The 22,395-nt window shown below is 47.5% G+C and overlaps 1 protein-coding gene across 6 annotated transcripts in view; it reads right to left on the minus strand.

Annotated features, from left to right (window-relative positions):
- The window catches only part of cacnb4a (calcium channel, voltage-dependent, beta 4a subunit), a 403,331-nt gene that overhangs the window by 38,425 nt on the left and 342,511 nt on the right, over positions 1–22,395 (minus strand). For all 6 annotated transcript variants that reach the window (XM_038790022.1, XM_038790026.1, XM_038790023.1 and 3 more), the window contains one exon: positions 6,088–6,239. In XM_038790022.1, coding sequence (XP_038645950.1) covers positions 6,088–6,239 — 152 coding nt within the window. The remainder of the gene's footprint in view (positions 1–6,087; positions 6,240–22,395) is intronic.

Consider the following 22,395-nt stretch of genomic DNA (forward strand, 5'->3'; position numbering starts at 1 on the left):
GTGAGTGCAGTGACCATTACTAAGGAGAAGGTTCTGGGGAAACTGAAAGGTCTGAAGGTGAATAAATCACCTGGACTGGAAGGACTAAACCCCAGGGTTCTAAAAGAGATAGCTGAGGAGATTGTGGAGGCATTGGTGGTGATCTTTCAGGAATCACTGGAGGCAGGAGGTGTCCCAGAGGACTGGAAGGTGGCTAATTTAACACCGCTGTTTAATAAGGGAGGGGGCAGAAGATGGGAAATTATAGGCCGATTAGCCTGACTTTGGTTATTGGTAAGATTTTAGAGTCTGTTATTAAAGATGAGATTGCGGAGTACTTGGAAGTGCATTATAAAACAGGATTAAGTCAGCACGGCTTTGTCAAGGGGAGGCAATGTCTGACACATTTTTTAAAGTTCTTTGAGGAAGCAACAAGGAAGTTAGACAAAGGGGAACCAGTGGACATGATTTATTTAGATTTCCAGAAGGCTTTTGACAAGGTGCCACATTGGTGACTGTTAAATAAGTTAAGGGCCCATGGTGTTAAGGGTAAGATTGTGGCATGGATAGAGGATTTGCTGACTGGCAGAAGGCAGAGAGTGGGGATAAAGGGGTCGTTTTCAGGATGGCAGCCCAGTGACTAGTGGTGTGTCTCAGGGGTCGATGCTGGGACCACAAATTTTCACAATATATTAATGATCTGGAAGAAGGAACTGAAGTCACTGTTGCTACGTTTGCATATGGTACAAAGATCTGTAGAGGGACAGGTAGTATTGAGGAAACAGGCGGGCAGCAGAAGGACTTGGATAGGTTAGGCGAGTGGGCAAAGAAGTAGCAAATGGAATGCTATATGGAAAAGTGTGACATTATTCACTTTGGAAGGAGAAATGGAGGCATAGATTATTTTCTAAGTGGGCGGATGCTTAGGAAATCAGAAGCACAAAGGGACTTGGGAGTCCTTGTTCACGATTCTCTTAAGGTTAACGTGCAGGTTCAGTCGGCAGTTAGGAAGGCAAATGCAATGTTAGCATTTATGTTGAGAGGGCTAGAATATAAGACCAAGCATGCACTTCTGAGGCTATAAAAGGTCTGGTCAAACCCCATTTGGAGTGCTGTGAGCAGTTTTGGGCCCCATATCTAAGGAAGGATGTGCTGGCCTTGGAAAGGGTCCAGACGACATTCACAAGAATGATCCCTGGAATGAAGATCTTCGCGCATGAGGAACATTTGAGATCTTTGGGTCTGTACTCGTTGATGTTTAGAAGGATGAGGGGGATCTTATTGAAACATACAGGATACTTCGAGGCCTGGATAGAGTGGACATGGAGAGGATGTTTCCACTTGTCGGAAAAACTAGAAGCAGAGGACACAATCGCAGACTAAATGGGCAATCCTTTAAAACAGAGATGAGGAGGAATTTCTTCAGCCAGAGGGTGGTGAATCTGTGGAACTCTTTGCCGCAGAATACTGTGGAGGCCAAATCACTTAGTGTCTTTAAGACAGAGATAGATAGGTTCTTGATCAATAAGGGGATCAGTGGTTATGGGGAGAATGCAGGAGAATGGGGATGGGAAGAATATCAGCCATGATTGAATGGTGGAGCAGTCTCGATGGGCTGAGTGGCCTAATTCTGCTCCTACATCTCATGGTCTTATGGTAAGTGAGGCAAATGATGCAGGAAGAAAGATAAATAGAAGAAAGTGACCAATACACCAGGAAGAGTGGAAATTATTTTTAAAAAGAGGTAATTCACCGAGGTGGCCCTGGGGCATTTAATTGTACAGGAGGTGGAATTTCAGCTTCCCAGTGGCAGGCTGGGAGTTGGTAGTGTATTAAAGGCATACTGTTGTCTCAGGAACCAATTTTTAATGCATTAGCGTTTTGTGTATACTCATTAAAGCACACAGTCGCCAAGTTAAATTGTACCTTTGAGAAACACGTGTTTTAGACTCACAACTGGTTTAGAGGGGGCATACAGCAGGTGAGGAGGTCTTTGCGGTGTATTTGGAGTGAGTAGGAGCTGCTTTCCTTGTTTGGCCAACTGTATTGGACCAAGACAGAGGAGGCTGAGCCTGGGTGCTGGCTGTACAGGTCGGGCAGGGCATAGCTGTCTGATGGAAGGGTCGTGATGGCCCTAAGAAGGTCCATGAACACTGCGGGAGGGAGCTGGATGACAGGGGAAGAGTATATCTCTACCCAAGGCAGTACAAAAATGATAGAGGAGCCAAACAAGGTGAGGTTGGGAGAGCAAAGAACAAAGAACAATACAGCACAGGAACATGCCCTTTGGCCCTCCAAGCCTGCACCGGTCAGAATACCAACCTTTGCCAAAACCCTCAGCACTTCCTTGTGCTGTATCCCTCTATAGCCATCCTATCTGTGTGATTGGCTAGATGCCTTTTGAACGCCGTTAATTTATCTGCTTCCATCACCATCTCTTGCAACGCATTCCAGGCACTCACCACCCTCTGCGTAAAAATCCTGGCTCGCACATCTCCTCTAAACTTTGCCCCATGGACCTTAAACCTATGCCCCCTGGTGACTGCCCCTCCACCCAGGGAATGAGTGCCTGCCATCCACTCTAAACATGCCCCTCTTAATCTTGTAAATCTCTGTCAGGTCATCCCTCAACCTCCGTCGTGCCAATGAAAACAGTCAAGAGTTTATTCAGCTTCCCCACATAGCTAATACCCTCCAGACCAGGCAATATCCTGGTAAACCTCCTCTGCACCCTCTCCAAAGCCTCCACATCCTTCTGGTAGTGTGGCGACTAGAATTTGGTGCAGTATTTCAAGAGCGGCCTTACCAAGGTTCTATACAATTGAAGCATGATTTGCCCGTTTTTGTACTCGATGCCCTGTCCAATGAAAAGTCTTACAACACCAGGTTAAAGTCGAACAGGTTTGTTACAAACTGTAGCTAGTGTTTGTAACAAACCTGTTGGGACTTTAACCTGGTGTTGTAAGACGTCTGACTGTGCTCACCCCAGTCCAATGTTGACATCTCCACATCCTGTCCGATAACAGAGCTGGTTAAGGGTGAAAGAGGGAGGGTCGGGGATGACAGTCCGCATTGCTGAGGGTGACATGGGGAGGGCGGAGGGACAAGTCCAGCATTCTGATGGTGACAGAGGTTGAGGGAGCTCTAAGTTGACAGATTGTTGATCCCAGGCAATTATGCGCGGCTCAAGGATTACTGAAGGCTTGACCTTGGTAAATCCGTAGGCCTTGAAACTGGCCGATGCTAGTATCAACACACAGGCTTAGAGCAAATATGCAGCTGATTGTTCACCTCGGGCAATTCTTTGCACGGAGGTTGACAGGCTCTTTTTGGAGACTCATTTCTTGGTTTCACTGAAGTTTTGCTTTGCTGTGAAGCACCTTCACAATAATTTCCAAGTCAATGGGAAGTAAAAATTGGCGCAGCGAAGAATCAGCTGCTGATTTGGAATGAGTTGGTCATTTCACCCTGCTGGCATAGGTCAATTTCAACCTCTTAATTTCCTTTCCTCGCAGGCCAGAAGGTAAAAATGGATGGACATCCTCATTTTGCAGACTGGAGTGTATACCCAGGAAATGACAGGATTTTGATGGGACACTTCAGTTGACTTGCATTACTTTTGAACTGACTCCTGTTTTATAATCAACAGTGAGCATAAAGATTTTGCTTACGCCACCAGTATCCGTGTATAGTTAAATTTAGAGTAATCTTGAAACTGACCTCTGGGACATCCTGCTTATATTCTCTGTTCCCTATTTTTAAACCAAGTATCGATTTAGCATCACATTTTAACCCTCCATCTTTGACTCCTTATTTCTGCCATTCATCGGCAATGTGATCAGTCAATAGTTTTCTGAAATCCAAGTATAGCATTAACCGCAATTCCGATGTCCTCTACTGTCTGCTGCACGTCCAACAAAACTTGGTCCGCTGAATTATATGTGGCCTCCTCTGCTGAAGCTATTGGGGTCACCTCGAGCAGTGGGCCCCAGTTTTAGCCAGGGCCACATTGCTTGGGGGTCTGAGCCAGAACCCTTGATTACAGAACTGTGCCCTTGCTGGAAATGACGATGCCTTTTGGTGGGAGAAAATGGAAGTAATTGGTAATACTTTGACATGGTGAATCACTATCATCACAAGAGGTTGCAGTGCTGATAGACCAGGCTATAAAGAGATGCACGTATTTATCGCTGGGTCACACCATATAACTGCACATAAAATGCCAGACACACAGTTTGGGGTTCATAGCACTGTTAGATACATGCAAGAACAAAATAAAATCAGAGATAAAGGAATATTATTCAACCCATCACTCCAACACAGTGACTGTCACACCACAATGTCTAACGTGGTTGACTCTTAATTGTCCTCTGAAGGGGGCGAAGCAAGCCATTCACTTGCATCAAACCAATACAAAGGATTCAAGAAGTAGACGCAGCACCTTCTAGAGAACGGCAATATGTGACACTCAGACCCTGAGAATTCATCATTTTTGAAAGTTAGATTTCCCAATGTGGGAAAATGTGAGGTTGTCCACTTTGGTAGGAGAAATAGAGAGGCAGAATATTATTTAGATGGTGAAAAACTGCAGAATGCTACAGCACAGAGGGATCTGGGTGTCCTTGCACATGAGGAAGGAAAATGGAATGTTGCCCTTTATTGCAAGGGGGATGAAAGTAGGGTAGTCTTGTATGGAGCATTGGTGAGGCTGCACCTGGAATACCGTGTAATTTTGGTCTCTTTACTCAAGGAAGGGTATCGTTGCATTGGAAGCAATTCAGAAAAAGTTCATTAGGCTGATTCCTTGTTGTCTTGCCTTTAAGAGGTTGTCTTATGAGAAAGGGTTGAGACTATACTCACTGGAGTTTATAAGAATGAAATTGACAAAAAAACATACATGGTTTTGAGGCTGAGGGTAGATGCTGAGAAGATTTTTCCTCTCATGGGGGAACCAGGAAATGGAGCACCATTTAAAAATAAGGGGCTGGATTCTCAATCGGCGGGATCTTCCGTTTCATCAGGGGCTGGTTTAGCACAGGGCTAAAGCGCTGGCTTTTAAAGCAGTCCAAGGCAGGCCAGCAGCATAGTTCAATTCCCATACCAGCCTCCCCGAACAGGCGCCGGAATGTGGCAACTAGGGGCTTTTCACAGTAACTTCATTTGAAGCCTACTTGTGACAATAAGCGATTTTCATTTTCATTTCATTTCATCGGCAGCGCACTCATGCCTGCAGATTTCCCAACTGCGTGGGTGTGGTCACAATGGGAAACCCATTGGCTGGCTGGCAGGACGGGGGCACATCGCACCAGAAAACGGGTGCATCGGGATGGAGAATCCTGCCCAAGGGGTCTCCCATTTAAGAGAGAGATGTAGCATAATTTCTTCTCTAAGGGTTGTTAGTCTTTGGAATTTTCTTCCACAGAGAGCAGTGGAGGCTGGGTCATTGAGCATATTCAAGTTGGTGATGGACAGATTTCTGAGTAACATGGGAACCGAGGGCTATGGAAGCCAGGTAGGAAAGTGGTGTTAATGCCATAATCAGATCGGCCAGGATTGTATTGAATGGCAGAGAAGGCTTGATTGGTTAAATGGCCTAATCCTGCTCCTATTTCTTACGATTATATGGACTTCCAATTGCTTCGTGCTTTACTACAACATTCAGAAATGTCCAGTCTTGTGCAATGAACTGTAGTTTTGTGAGCAAATGAAGTTGCCATTCTCCAACAAGCAGCAGTGCGAAATATGATCAGCTGTTTGCCTAAACTCCCTAATGTTCTTCAAATATCACACGGAATCTTTACCACCTACATGAACCCTTGGCCTAACAGACAGAGCTTCAGTTTAATACCTGGTCCAAGGCTGGCACCTCTGACAATTTGAAAAATAACTTCAAATTTCAGTGCCAACTTACATATTATATCAAATGTTAGTTTATGGAGCCTGAACCATAAAACCTATGAGACAGCTGATAGTGCTGCCAGCTAAGTCAAAGTGGCTTTTTAAACAAAAAAGTGTGCTGTTGCACCTGAAAGAGGCAAAACATGTGAAGTAAATGTATATATTTAAAATTCACTCTTGCTACACTTGTATATGGACACAATATTTTACCTTTGGAGAAGATACTTTGACATGAACAATGATTGGTGCTAGGGAGGTCTTAATGAGCTGGGCAGGATGATTAATGGTGTCCGCATCTAAAACAACCAACTGCAAAGTCCTGGCCAATTCGAAGATTCTTTCAATTTCACTCTGCACTTCAGCTATTGAAAGAAGAAAATAGAAAAAACAGTTATATTTTATTGAATTCATCCCGGGAATGGTCATCAATCAGCATAGGCTACTTGGCATATGCAAGGACACATGTATACCATTCATTAAGGCCCTGTTTTCTCAACCTTTCCCCTTGCCCGAGGTGTGGTGATCCTCAGGTTAAATCACCACTATTGACCTCTCCCCCTCAAAGGGGAAAGCAGCCTATGGTCATCTGCGACTATGGCGATTTTACCTTTTTCTTTTAACCATTCAGCAATGATCACCTCCTCTTAACTTTAATTATAATTTATGTACCTGATTTGTCTGTTACCTGTAGATATACACCAGCATGAATATATGGGGAGGCAATGACGTAGTGGTATTGTCACTGGACTAATAATCCAGAGGCACAGGTTAACGATCTGGAGGGCCAGGTTCAAATCCAACGACAGGTGTTAAAATTTGAATTCAATAAAAATCTAGAATAACGACCATGTTGTAAAAACACACGTGGTTCACTAATGTTCTTTTGTCATAGCAGTTGAGGTCTCTGGGTGCATCAGGTTGGAGTTTAGAAGGATGAGGGGGATCTTATTGTAACTTACAGAATACTGAGAGGCCAGGATCGAGTGGATGTGGAGAGGATGTTTCCACTAGCAGGAAAAACTGGAACCCAAGGGCACAGCCTCAGACTGAAGGGACGATCCTTTAAAACAGAGATGAGGTGGAATTTCTTCAATCAGACGGTGGTGAATCTGTGGAACGCATTGCCGCAGAAGGCTGTGGAGGCCAAGTCACTGAATGTCTTTAAGGCAGAGATAGATACGTTCTTGATTAATTAAGGGGTCAGGGGTTTTGGAGAGAATGGGAATGAGTAACATATCAGCCAATCAGCCATGATTGCACCTAAGCTGGAGGTGCACCAATATCCTGGGTGGGAGGTTTGCTAGAGCTCTTCGGGGGGGTTTAAACTAGTTTGGCAGGGGGATGGGAACCAGAGCTATGGATCAAAGGATAGGGTTGCTGTTCAACAGGCAGAAATAGTAGGCAGCAAGTCTCTGAGGAAGGATAGACAGTTGATAGGGCAAAGTTGCACTCAGTGGAATGGGTTAAAGTGTGTCTGTTTCAATGCAAGAAATGTCAAGAATAAGGGAGATGAATTTAGAGCATGGATCAGTACTTGGAACTACGATGTTGTGGCCATCACAGGGGCAGGAATGGTTGTTAGATGTTCCGGGGTTTAGATGTTTTCAGAAGAATAGGGAGGGAGGTAAAAGAGGAGAGGGAATGCCACTATTAATTAGGGAGTGCACCACAGCTGCAGAAAAGGAGGTAGTTGAGGAGGGTTTGTCTGCTGAGTCAGTATGGGTGGAAGTCAGAAACAAGAAAGGAGCAGTCACTTTATTGGGAGTGTTCTACAGACCCCCCAATAGCAGCAGAGAGATAAAGGAACAGATTGGGCAGCAGATCTTGGAAAAGTGCAGAAGTAACAGAGTTGTTGTCATGAGTGACTTCAACTTCCCTAATATTGACTGGAACCGCCTCAGTGAAAATGGTTTGGATGGAGCAGATTTTGTCAGGTGTGAACAGGAAGGATTCATGACTCAATATGTAGATAGGCCGACTAGAGAGGAGGCCATATTGGACTTGGTGCTCGGCAACGAGCCAGGCCAGGTGTCAGATGTCCCGGTGGGAGAGCATTTCGGTGACAGTGACCACAACTCCTTGACCTTTACCATAGTCATGGAGAGGGATAGAAACACACAGTATGCAAAGGTATTTAATTGGGGGAGGGGAAATTATACTGCTATTAGACAGGAGCTGAGGAGCATAGAATGGGAACAATTGTTCTTCAGGAAATGCACAACAGTAATGTGGGGGTTGTTTCAGGAGCACTTGCTGTGGGTGCTGGATAGTTTTGTCCCACTGAGACGAGGAAGGAATGGTAAGGTGAAGGAGCCGTGGATGACAAGAGAAGCGGAGCTTCTAGTCAAGAGGAAGAAGGAAGCTTACGTAAGGTTGAGGAAGCAAAGATCTGACTCGGCTCAAGAGGGTTACCAGGTAGCTAGGAAGGAACTAAATAATGGGGAGAGCTGGAAGGGGGCATGAGAAAGCCCTGGTGGGAAGGATTAGGGAAAGCCCTAAGGTGTTCTACACTTACGTGAGAAATAAGAGGATGATCAGAGTGAGAGTAGGGCCAATCAGGGATAGTGGAGGGAACTTGTGCCTCGAATCTGAGGAGATGGGGGAGGCCCTAAATGAATATTTTGATTCAGTATTCACTAGAGAGAGGGACCTTGTTGCTCATAAAAAAAGTGTGAACCAGGTTAATAGACTCAAACAGGTTGATATTAAGAAGGAGGATGTACTGGAAATTTTGAAAAACATCAGGACAGATAAGTCCCCTGGGCCTGACAATATACCCAAGGTTACTACGGGAAGCGAGGGAGGAGATTGCTGCACCATTGCCGATGATCTTTGTATCCTCACTCTCCATTGGAGTAGTACCGGATGATTGGAGGGAGGCGAATGTTGTTCCCCTATTCAAGAGAGGGAATAGGGAAATCCCTGGGAATTACAGACCTATCAGTCTTACGTCTGTGGTGAGCAAAATATTGGAAAGGATTCTGAGAGATAGGATTTATGATTATTTAAAAAAACATAGTTTGATTAAAGATAGTCAGCATGGCTTTGTGAGACACATTGATGAAGATCAGGCAGTGGATGTGGTGTATATGGATTTCAGTAAGGCATTTGATAAGGTTCCCCGTGGTAGGCTCATTCAGAAAGTTAGGGGGCATGGGACACAGGGAAATTTGGCTGTCTGGATACAGAATTGGCTGGCCGAAAGAAGACAGCGAGTGGTAGTGGATGGAAAGTATTCTGCCTGGAGGTCAGTGGCCAGTGGTGTCCTGCAGCGGTCTGTTCTGGGACCTCTGCTCTTTGTGGTTTTTATAAATGACTTGGATGAGGAAGTGGAAGGGTGGGTTAGTAAGTTTGCCGATGACACGAAGGTTGGAGGAGTTGTAGATAGTGTTGAGGGTTGTTTCAGGTTACAACAGGACATTGACAGGATGTAGAGCTGGGCTGAGACGTGGCAGATGGAGTTCAACCTTGATAAATATGAAGTGATTCATTTTGGAAGGTCGAATTTGAATACTGAATACAGGGTTAAAGGCAGGATCTTGGAAGTGTGGAGGAACAGCGGGGTCTTGGGGTCCACGTACATAGATACCTCAAAGTTGCCACCCACGTTGATAGGGTTGTTAAGAAGGCGTAAGGTGTGTTGGCTTTCATTAACAGGGGGATTGAGTTTTAAGAGCCGTGAGGTTTTACTGCAGCTTTATAAAACCCTAATTAGACCACACTTGGAATATTGTGTCCAGTTCTGGTCGCTTCATTTTAGGAAGGATGTGGATGTTTTGGAGAGGGTGCAGAGGAGATTTACCAGGATGCTGCCTGGACTGGAGGGCATGTCTAAAGAAGAAAGGTTGAGGGAGCTAGGGCTTTTCTCACTGGAGCGAAGAAGGCAGAGAGGTGACTTGATACAGGTGTACAAGGTGATGAGAGGCATGGATAGAGTGCATAGCCAGAGACTTTTCCCCAGGGCGGAAATGGCTGTCATGAGGGGGACATAATTTTAAGGTGATTGGAGGAAGGTATAGGGAAGATGTCAGAGGTAGGTTCTTTACACAGAGAGTGGTGGGTGCGTGGAATGCTTTGCTAGTGGAGGTGGTAGAGTCAGAGTCATTAGGCACATTTAAACGACTCTTAGACAGGCACATGGACAGCAGTAAATTGAACGGGTGTTGGTTCAGTTGATCTTAGATTAGGATAAATGGTTGGCACAACATCGTGGGCTGAATGGCCTGTACTGTGCTGTACTGTTCTATGTTCTATGATTGAATGGCAGAGCAGACTCGATTGAGCCAAATAGCCTAATTCTGCTCCTTTGTCTTATGGGCTTATGGAGGGGCTTTTCGTCTTCAAGCCACCTTTGAATATTGTGCATACCGACAACAGGGGCACTATTGCTGCTGCCTCTGTCCTATAAAACACTTCCACCTCTGCTCTTGTTTCTATGCTGAACAAACTCCCTTTGTCTGTGAGCAGCCTCGAGCTTCACAGCTGAAGGCTCTTGCTACTGAAGAATTGGCCTTGTTAGTTGTTAGAGCACATGTTATTTGTTAGGCTGTTGGGGTGATGAGGGTCAGGACCTTGCTGGTGGCGGAGGAGTGGGCTGGATGACACCCTATGAATTGGAGTATTGAGTGGGGTGGGTGTCCAGCTCGTAACCGATGCCACCCATGGCCTCAAAACTGTTGTGTTTGGACCTGATGGCACCCGCAATCTCGAGGATGCAGAGGTGTGCGGTGGACTCCCGTCTGAGCGACCCCTGCTTGGAGGGAATTCCATATCGGCCCCAAAACTTCTCTCGGGAGCTGGAGCCCCATAACCCTAGCCATCTCTTAGGAATGCCCTCCATTCTGTCCCATACTGCAATGAGGGGTTTTCTGTACGGGCTGCAGCTGCACATTTTTCACCTCCTCGCCTGTCGCCTGGAGAGGCCTTGTTGCCGTCTGGCGGCGGAGGTCCTCAACGGAGGTCCCTTTATGGAAGAGTCCGCCCCTTTAATCATGGGGCCTGGGGTAGAGGATATTGCACACAGCAGTGCTATGCAACCATCATCGGCACCGGTTCATGGACTCCCCAGTTTCCTGTCTTTTTGATTTTATTTTATTTGATTTATTATTGTCACATGTATTAGTATACAGTGAAAAGTATTATTTCTTGCATGCTGCACAAACAATGCATACCGTACATAGGGAAGGAAGGAGAGACTGCAGAATATAATGTTACAGTTATAGCAAGGTGTAGAGAAAAGATCAACTTAATACGGGGTAGGTCCATTCAAAGGTCTGATGGCAGTAGGGAAGAAGCTGTTCTTGAGTCGGTTGGTACGTGACCTCAAACTTTGGTATCTTTTTCCTGACGGAAGGAGGTGGAAGAGAGTATGTCCGGGGTGCGTGGGATCCTTAATTATGCTGGCTGCCTTTCCGAGGAAGCGGGAATTATAGATGGATGGGAGGCTGGTTTGCGTGATGGATTGAGCTACATTCACGACCTTTTGTAGTTTCCTGGGGTCTTGGGCAGAGCAGGCTCCATACCAAGCTGTGATACAACCAGAAAGAATACTTTCTATGGTGCATCTGTAGAAGTTGGTGAGGGTCGTAGCTGACATGCCAAATTTCCTCGTCTTCTGAGAAAGTAGAGTCGTTGGTGGGCTTTCTGAACTATAGTGGCGGCATGGGGTGGGACGGGGGACCGGGGGGGGGGGGGGGGGGGGGGGGGGAGGACAGGTTGTTGGTGATCTGTGTGGTGAATGAGATTCACACGGAATTATAGTTACCAATGTCACTCTGTTCCAAGTAGATACATGTATCAATATTGTAAGGGCAGTTGCACTACCTGACCACCAGGGGGAGTAGCTCTGGGAGTACGCGAGAGTTTGTACTGGGCTCCTCCCTTGGTTCCACCCAGATCTCCTCCCCCTGGAGCTGCTGTATAAAGATCCGTGCCACAGAGTCAGCCAGCCAGTTCACCGAAAGTTCAACGGCTAACAGGCTGGCTCTGTTGTAAATGTATTAAAACCTCTACTCTAATCCTACAAGCACGTGTCCGTAGAATTGTTGGTTCCAACAATTTAATATACTTACGAAACAGTCGAAGTAAATCATGGAAGCAGCCCTCAAGCCCGGACGCTTGGAACTCGACCCGCAGGATGCAGAGGCTAAGGAAATTTTTTCCCACTGGCTGAGATGTTTTAAAGCCTACCTGGCAGAAGCCAGCACCGCCGGAACAACGGAGGAACAAAAACTCAGCCTACTGCACGCGAGGGTAAGCCACAGAATCTCCACACAGCTAAATCCGGCCGGTTCTTACACTGCAGCGCTGGCAATATTGGACAAAATGTACGTTAGGCCCATTAACGAGGTTTATGCACACCACGTGTTTACGACTCGCCGTAGGCGGCCTACAGAAATGCTAGCCGAGTTTGTACGGGAACTGAACAATCTTTCCAATTACTGTAATTATCAAGCCGTTACCGCGGCTGAACATAGGGAGCTTGCTGTGCGGGACGTTTTTGTAGCGGGCCTTAGATCTAACTATGTGCGCCAAAGACTGCTAGAAAAGGGGGACCAGGACTTAGATATTACTGTGGAGGCTGCTACCACTATGGAAGTCTCCTTCCGCAGCCTCACGTCGTTTCCCGCCGACCCCGCGACCTCATCGTGGACCCCCGACCAACAATCCCCCCAGGCCTGTGCCGCACGGCCCCCCAGCTACCGCGCTGCCAAACCAGTTACTCTGCTGCCCCAGCCAGCTACTCAGCTGCTCCAGCCAGCTACTCGGCTGCTTCAGCCTGCCATTTCTGTGGCCAAAGCCAGCACCCACGGCAGCACTGCCCATCCCGATCTGCGACCTGCAGCAGCTGCAGGAAGAAAGGCCACTATGCCAGAGTGTGCCTCGCGAAAAGGGCCCCAGTTTTTAACTCCCCAGTAGAGAGAACAAATCGCTCCCGACACCAGCGACTGCAGCCTACGCCCCGACTCCGCCCCCTCCCACCACGTGCGAGCCATGGGGGCCGCCATCTTCCTCGCCGCTCACCATGTGCGATCCACGGGCCCCATCTGCATCGGCATGCTCAGAAAGCTCATCTGAAGACTACGACTTCCCCGGGCACTCATCACGCGGCCCGCAACTCAGCGCAGCGATCCTGCATCAAGCTCGCCAGAACGACCCGGCATCTACTTGACCGGACACCCACTCGGAAGACTACGACCTTCCCGGGCACACATCACGCAACTCAACGTGGTCACCCTAGATCAATCCCACCCCAAGCACCTATGAAGTTCGATGGCGGAGGTCCAGATCAACGGGTACAGCACGCCAGGCCTCTTTGACTCCGGGAGCACCGAGAGCTTTATACACCCAGACTTGGTAAGACGCTATTCGCTTTCTATTTTTCCTGTGAGCCAAACTATCGCCCTCGCTTCGGGCTCCCACTCAGTCCAAATCCAAGGACACACCGTCGCTACACACACAATTCGAGGCGCTAGTTATTCAAAATTTAAACTTTATGTCCTGCCTGACCTCTGCGCGCCACTCTTACTAGGCCTGGATTTCCAGTGCAACCTCAAGAGCCTCACCCTCAGCTTCGGCGGGCCCCTGCAAACCAGTAGCTACTCACAGCAGGCGATACAGCCTACAGGATAGGGTCTTTATCCGATCGGAGGTCCGACGGCTGCTCAGTGAGGGGATCATAGAGGCCAGTAATAGTCCCTGGAGAGCTCAGGTGGTGGTCGTCAAGACCGGGGAAAAATTTTGCATGGTCGTCGACTATAGCCAGACCATAAATCGCTTTACGCTCCTAGACGCGTATCCCCTCCCCAGAATTGCAGACATGGTTAACCAGATCGCCCAATATCGGCTATTTTCCACGGTGGATCTGAAGTCTGCATACCACCAGCTCCCAATCACCCGGAGGACCGCCATTACACGGCGTTCGAGGCCGATGGCCGCCTCTTCCATTTCCTCCGGGTTCCCTTCGGCGTCACTAACAGGGTTTCGGTGTTCCAACGAGCAATGGACCGAATGGTAGACCAGTACGGGCTGCGGGCCACGTTTCCGTACCTGGACAATGTTACCATCTGTGGCTATGACCAGCAGGACCACGATGCCAACCTCCACCGTTTTCTCCAGACGGAACAGAAATTAAATCTCACTTATAACAAGGAGAAATGCGTTTTCCGCACAAACAAACTGGCCATCCTCGGCTACGTCGCGGAGAACGGAGTCCTGGGCCCAGGATGCATGCTTAGAATGCCCCCTCCCTCATTGCCCCAAGGCCCTCAAACGGTGCTTGGGGTTCTTTTCATACTACGCCCAGTGTGTCCCTCAATATGCGGACAAAGCCCGCCCACTCTTTAAGGCCACACGATTTCCCCTGTCTGCTGAGGCGCGCCAGGCCTTCAGCTGCATCAAGGAGGACATTGCCAAAGCAGCCATGCGGGCGGTGGATGAATCCACTCCCTTTCAGGTTGAGAGCGACGCCTCAGATGTAGCTCTAGCAGCCACTTTAAATCAGGCAGGGAGACCCGTTGCATTTTTCTCCCGTACCCTATCCGCTTCAGAACTCCGACACTCCTCTGTCGAGAAGGAAGCACAAGCCATTGTGGAGGCTGTTCATCACTGGAGGCACTACCTCGCAGGTAGGAGGTTCACCCTCATCACCGACCAACGATCGGTTGCCTTTATGTTTGACAACTCGCAAAGGGGCAAAATAAAAAATGATAAAACCCTTCGGTGGAGGATCGAACTCTCCATCGATAGTTACGATATTAAGTATCGACCGGGGAAGCTCAACAAGCTCTCAGATGCCTTTTCCCGCGGGACATGCGCCAGCGTGCAGATCAGCCGTCTGAAAGCCATCCACGTTGACCTCTGCCATCCAGGGGTCACCCGGCTCGCCCACTACATCAGAGCCCGAAACCTGCCTTTCTCCAACGAGGAGGTAAAAGCGGTCACCAGGGACTGCCTGATCTGTGCAGAGTGCAAACCGCACTTCTATAGACCAGACAGGGCCCACCTGGTCAAGGCTTCTAGGCCCTTTGAACGCCTTGCGATCGATTTCAAAGGGCCACTCCCCTCCAATAACAAGAACATTTATTTCCTCAACATCATCGATGAGTTCTCCCGATTCCCTTTTGCCATTCCGTGCCCCGACATGACCTCCCACAGAGTCATTAGGGCTCTGCATAGTGTCTTCACCCTGTTCGGTTTCCCCAGCTACGTGCACAGCGACCGGGGTTCGTCCTTTATGAGCGACGAGCTGAGTCGGTACCTGCTGGACAAGGGCATCGCCTCGAGCAGGACTACCAGCTACAACCCCAGGGGGAATGGGCAGGTGGAGAGGGAGAACGCGACGGTCTGGAAGACCGTCCTACTGACCCTCCGGTCTAGAAAACTCCAAGTCTCCCAATGGCAAGAAGTCCTCCTAGACGCGCTCCACGCAATTAGATCCCTCCTCTGTACAGCGACAAATCAAACCCCTCACGAGCGGCTCTTTATTTTTTCTAGGGGCACTACCACGGGGGTCTCACTTCCGGCGTGGCTGTGGACACCAGGCCCGGTCCTCCTGAGGAAGCACGTCAGAGGGCACAAAACTGACCCCCTGGTCGAAAAGGTGCGCCTCCTCCATTCCAACCCCCAGTACGCATTCGTGGAGTTCCCGGACGGTTGCCAGGACACAGTATCCCTTCGGGACCTGGCACCCGCTGGATCCAGCCCCCCCACTGAGGAACCCCTTACCCCGTTCCCTATGCTGCCGTCCCCTCGCACCCCCGATTCCGCAAGCTCGCCCCACCTGTTCCACACGCCAGCACCAGCCCGCCCCCAGCGCCCCCAGTCTCCGGTCGAGCCAGAGGTGTATGAAGTTTGGGCGAGACCCGCCCCGGAGTCTGCCATCGTACCCCAGCTCTCAAAACCCACCCAGCCACAGCAGGAGGCTGCAACTCCGGTGCTCCGCAGATCGAAACGAACAATTCGTCCACCGGACAGACTAACTCTGTGAGCCACCATGCCCGCCGGACTCGATTTTTTTCACAGTGGGTGAATGTGGTGAATGAGATTCACACTGCATTATAGTTACCAATGTCACTCTGTTCCAAGGAGATACATGTATCAATATTGTAGGTGCAGTTGCACTACCTGACCACCAGGGGGAGTAGCTCTGGGAGTACTTGAGAGTTTGTGCTGGGCTCCTCCCTTGGCTCCGCCCAGAACTCCTCCTCCAGGAGCTGCTGTATAAAGATCCGTGCCACAGAGTCAGCCAGCCAGTTCACCGAAAGTTCAACGGCTAACAGGCTGGCTCTGTTGTAAGTATATTAAAACCGCTATTCTAATCCTACAAGCATGGAGACTGGGGGCACTTGGTTCCAACAATCTGTACCCCTAAAAACTTGAAGCTCTCAACCCTTTCTACTTCATTCCCATTGATGTAGACAGGGGTATGTTCTCCACTACGCTTCCTGAAGTCGATGACAATCTCCTTCATTTTGTTGACATTGAGGGAGAGATTATTGTCATCGCACCAGTTCACCAGATCCTCTATCTCATTCCTGTACTCTGTCTCGTCATTGTTTGAAATCTGACGCACTACGGTGGTGCCATCAGCAAATTTGAAAATCGAGTTGAAGGGGAATTTGGTCACACAGTCATAGGTGTATAAGGAATATAGTAGGGGGCTGAGGACACAGCCTTGTGGGGCACCGGTGTTGAGGATGATCGTGGAGGAGGTGTATTTGCCTATCCTTACTGATTCTGGCCTGTGGGTTAGAAAGTTCAGGATCCAGTCGCAGAGGGAGGAGCCGAGGCCAAGGCCACGGAGTTTGGAGATGAGTTTCATCGGAATAATAGTGTTGAAGACTGAGCTGTAGTCGATAAATAGGAGTCTGACATCGGTGCCTTTGTTATCTAGATGTTCCAGGGTAGAGTGCAGGGCCATGGAGATGGCGCCTGCTGTGGACCTGTTGCAGCGGTAGGCGAACTGTAGTGGATCAAGGCAATCCGGGAGGCTGGAGTTGATTCGTGCCATGACGAATCTTTCGAAGCACTTCATGAAGATGGATGTCAGAGCCACTGGACAATAGTCATTAATAGTCATCATGCTGCTTGGCTTTTTTTTGGTACAGGGATGATGGTCGTTTTCGTGAAGCAGATAGGGACCTCAGGCCTTGTGGAGTACATGGACCATGCCTACATTGAATATTTTAGTCTGCACCCCCTTTTTAGTTTCTTATCAAACCTTTGATTGAAATTTTGTTTGCACTTCAGTCCCACGCTCCTGATCTACAGGCACCCGGTGCGGAGAGGGGGGAAAGGAGGAGGACCTCCACGTGAAGCTGCGCCTGGGCGTGGTAAAACTTGCCATTACATGGTCCAGCTGGAGGCCGATTAAGGCATTTGTGTAGCCTGACTGTTTGCCCCTCTTCATTGATGGCTGGGTGTCCCTGGAGAGGGAGCATAGGTTGTCCACTGGCACCATTACTGACTTACTGCCGGCATGGTTTGACGTGCTTTATAGACCCTTTTGATCACATTTTGGTTTAATGTTTCCATTGATCTTTGTTTTAGTTTGGGCAGTGCCTCAGGTACGGCCTCTTTTGATTTGTCCCTTAATTTGTTTACATTTGTTTAATTGGTTGGACTCCAAAAAAGCTCCAGTGCGGGGACCAGAGACCGAGGATGAGACCTGATGTAACGAGGCCCATGTTGCCACCTGTGCTCAAAAGGTGGACTGGATGCCTGGATCGCATCTCCCACTTTGTGGTGGTCTGCTGTGCCCTGGTGGGGGTATCTGGAACACGGAGTCACAGTTTTAGGAGAAAGGGTCAGTCAGTACGAGATGGGAAGAAATTTCTTCACTCAAAGGGTTGTGAATCTTTGGAATTCTTTACCTCAAACAGCTAACAATGTTCAGTCTTTAAGCATACTCAAAGCAGTCAATAGATTTTTGTATCCTATGAGATCTGAGGGATAGGATGAGCAGTGGAAAATTGAGGTAGAAAACCAACCATAATCTTGTTGAATTATGGAGCAGGCCCGAATTGCCAGATGGCTTTGTGCCACCATTACTCTCCCCTAATCGAGAGGATTTGTTCTCACAGTACTGCTAATGGTTTACTTCACTGCTTAGGAGATTGCGAAAAGGAGGAAAGCTAAAAGCACAGCTTAGGAATCACAAGAGGTATCTGGTTAGTCCAAGTGTACCTTTAATATGTATGTTTATAATAACATTGTCAACCATCACCCAGAGAGGAAAATCTAATATTAAAGTGACTGATGACTCAGATCAGTTTGTTCATTCATATAATTTGTATTCTGCTCTGCAGGCTGTACAGTTGAAACTATAATGCAACAGACGGCATCTACATTGCAGACCATCTGAAGATTCCAGGGATGGATTTTATTGGTGACAATATAAATTTACGCCATAAAAAATTTGCTTCAAATTGGTTTACGTTAGGTGGATTTGATCCAGGCTTTGAAGTTAATCAGTTCTTCAGCCAATTAATCAGTCTTACGAGAGCAAACTCGCTTTACACCTGAACTGGAAACATAAACAGAATAGCTACTTCTCGGGAACATCTGGTTCAATACTGCTCAGCAGCATAAGGACCTACAAAATTATTGTGCGGGAAAAGAATTTTAGGCCCAACAAGCCTGCCCAACATACATGAGTCAGAGGAGTACAATTAAACTTAGTTTCCTATCTTTGCTCTCTCCATCAGCTCCCTACTCACCGCACCGTACAGTACTGACCAAAGATTACCACATAAATGTAACAGTGCTGTGGGCCTGTTGTGCAGTTTGAGACATTTTGACAAATTGATGAGGAATTAAGGGCAGGATTCTCCGTTCATTTACACCAGCGCGATTCTCCGTTCTTCTGCAGTGAATGGGAGATTTGGCTGAGCGCCAAATTCCACGTCTTCATTCGGAGCAGTCGCAGGGCGGACTCACAACAGAAAATCCCGGCCAATATAAATGTTTTTTGAATAAAAATTGTTGTTAAGGATACTCAGCAGTAAATATTTTGCCTAAGATAAATACTTTTGGAGCAGCTGAAACCATTGTCCCAGATGTAAAATGCCTCCCTTTCAAGGGTAAAAAAAAAATCCCTTTCACAGTCGGCTTCCGATAACTGAGGTTCTTTTTAACCTCTATTACTTTTTCGAGAAATCTTTTGCAAGTGTCAGTAACTCCTCGTGTAAGTTTGTCTTTTCCTTATAATTGCCTGTGCTTCCTCGCGCTATTGTCATGGTTTCTTTTGAAAGAGTGCTCTGGGTTTGTTTTCTACGAGCCATTTATCATCTCATGTACTTATCTGAAGTCCATTTACTTGTCAGCCTCCAGGGCTAAGGTTTGACATCTTTCGTCAAAGCCCAGTCTTCTTTCAATTAAAGTTCTCTATTATTTTCTCGAACTATTTTAGGCTGTTAGTGGAGGGAACATGTTTCAGTGGCTCGTGCATCATCAGTGACTGTCTTTAGTCCATAGTGACCGATTGTAAAGTGTTTAACTCGCGCTTTTTCCATTCCAGTCCTGTCTCGGGGCCGACAAATCACCTGTTTACATCTGTTTCCAGAGCGGGTTTTTTCTAGAAAAAGTCGCTAGCTTGTCACCAGAAGTTACAGCTTGATGAGCAGCACTCTGCATCAAACATGGCTAACCAGGAGTCTCTCCCACACTTACCACCTGCCATAGCTGTACCGAAAGGATTAACGGCTGATTATCGGTGAACACACCTTCTGTCATATTGCGACCGATGAGGCGGTGTTGAAACACAAAAGAGGTTTAGCGAACTAAGGCGAACTATCTCCACTGGGCAGCATAATTAATATACAATGGGCAGCACAGTAGCACAGTGATTAGCATAGTTGCTTCAGAGCTCCAGGGTCCCAGCTTCGATTCCTGGCTTGGGTCACTGTCTGTGCGGAGTCTGCACATTCTCCCGTGTCTGCGTGGGTTTCCTCCAGGAACTCCAGTTTCCTCCCACAAGTCCCGAAAGGCGTGTGTGTTAGGTGGATTGGCCATGCTAAATTGCCCTTGTTGTTCATAAAGGTTAGGTAGGGTTACGGGGATCGGGTGGAGGTGTGTGCTTTAGTAGGGTGCTCTTTCCAAGTGCCGGTGAAGACTCAATGGGCCGAATGGCCTCCTTCTGTACTGTAAAATCTATGAAATCTAACACAGAGGTCTTATTCCCACGACTAACTCCCCAAACCCCAATGGCCAGAACTGCGCCTAAACTCCTGATAAGTTTACGTTCGCACGCTGTGTCCACATAGGCTTTAGGCCTGTCACGTGGCTCGTGGGGTATCGCCTTTTAAAGAGACCACGCTACCACACCTCCCATGGCTATTCCAGAGTGGGACTTGAAGTCAGAATTTCGAAGGCAGAGACGTTACCACTGCACCCAAAGATTCCCATATTAAAATTTTTAGAAATTGTAATTTTGATCAAAAATTTGGTCTAAAGAAAAAAAATGTAAGATGATCAGTCACCAGACTCCTTCCACAATATTTACAGTTTAAAAAAATTCATTCATGGGATGTGGCTGTCGCTGGCTGGGCCAGAATTTATTGCCCATCAAGTGAGTGGTTTGCGAGGCCATTTCAGAAGGCCAGCCTGGATGAGCGCAACAGATTTCCTTCCCTAAAGGACATTAGTGAACCAGATGGGTTTTTACAACAATCGGCATTTGTCACCATTAAAATTAATTCAAATTTCAAACCTGCCGTGGTGGGATTTCAGCCTGGCTCCCCAGAACATTACTCCAAGCCTCTGGACAGCTAGGCCAGTGACATTACCACTACATCAACACCTCCTTAACACAGCCCTTCATGCATTCTGCCCCATGCAAATAATCCATTCACGCACAGCTCAGCCACAAACTTTCTTGGCCCAGGGGAGTTTAAATTCCAGAATATTCCCCACTTGCATTTTTTCACTGTTCAACCGGCTGACTGGCAATTAAGGGTGTGACAGCGTTTACTTAAATGAGTTTGAATTTAAAAAATGTTACAGTTTTCTTTCCATGCTGGGGATTGCGTTTGTCGAGTCAGTCACACATAGCAAATGATCACAGCCGCAAAAATATAATTGATGGCACAAGTGGAGTTTTCTCTTTGTTGTAGGTTCTGTCCCATTTTCCCTAATTACAGACAGACCGATGAGCAAGGTTCAGGCTACACTTTGAGCAAGTAATGCTAATATGTCCCTTGTACTGTCACTCCTCCAAAGAGCAAGAACCACACAACAACGAGGGCGGCACGGTACCACAGTGGTTAGCACTATTGCTTCGCAGCGCCAGGGCCCGAGTTCGATTCCCGGCTTGGGTCACTGTCTGTGCGGAGTTTTCACGTTCTCCCCGTGCCTGCGTGGGTTTCCTGCAGGTGCTCCGGTTTCATCCCATAGTGCAAAGATGTGCGGGTTCAGTCAATTGGTCGCGCTAAATTGCCCCTTAGTGTCCGAAGCTTAGGTGGGGCTGCTGGGTTGTGGGATGGGGTGGAGGTGGGCTTAGGTGGGGTGCTCTTTCAGGGGCCAGTGTAGACTCAATGGGCCGAATAGCCTCCTTCTGCTCTGTAAATTCTATGACCGTTATAACTCTTATTGGAACTGGTGACTCGTCATGTGATAATTGCAGGCCAGATTTGAACCTATCCCTGGAGGGGGGATGAGTTTCAATCTCACCTTCCAGATCAGAACAGTCATTGGCCCATCTTAATCCATCCATTTTAAAGTTTTCCCATTGTACCTGTTTCTTAAGTTATTCTTAATTCGAATTTTAAGGCAGGAGTGGATAGATTCTTGGTAAGCAGGGAGGTGAGAGGTTATCAGGGATTTGCGGGATGCATATTTGAGCTTACTATTGGATCAACCATGATCTTATTAAATGGCGGAGCATGTTTGAGGGGCTGAATGGTTTACTCCTGCTCCTTGTTCGTATGTAACTTAGGGGTGCCTCCCGTCATTAATTACTGCAGACCTCTCTTTCATTGCGGGCAAGGATTTTAGCTGCATGAAACCAAAGGTTCCACCAAGAAAATAAAGCTACCACACGTACACTCTTGCCAGCTAGATGGAGGAAATTAAATGGTCAGAACATCCCCAAAAAGACTTCTCAATCAACAATTTAAGTATTTGCCATAGTCTTGTCATCATTACAAGTAATGAGGAATATGAACTGTGGACAGGAGTCATCTTTACTTGGACAGGCCTGATGAATCTATCTGCACCTGTCCTACTTTCAGTGACACTAAAGGATGTAAATCTGCCACTGTCCCCACTGTCCATCTTTGAGAAAAGGTGACAAAGAAAGCGTAGACAAATTAATCGTTGGTTTGTTCAGGCGGAAGATGACTAAAAATTGTTTTACACACACCATACACAAACCACGCAAACAAACCACACACACAGTGTTAGAAATGCCAATGTTGGATGAGTTGAAGATAATAAATACTGACAGGCATGAAATTATTATTAATACAGCAGTTATTGCAAGAAGCAGCAAATGCAAGCCATTTGGAAACCTGACATTGC

Source organism: Scyliorhinus canicula, chromosome 2, assembly GCF_902713615.1.
Source record: "Scyliorhinus canicula chromosome 2, sScyCan1.1, whole genome shotgun sequence".
Classification (NCBI taxonomy): Eukaryota; Metazoa; Chordata; class Chondrichthyes; order Carcharhiniformes; family Scyliorhinidae; genus Scyliorhinus; species Scyliorhinus canicula.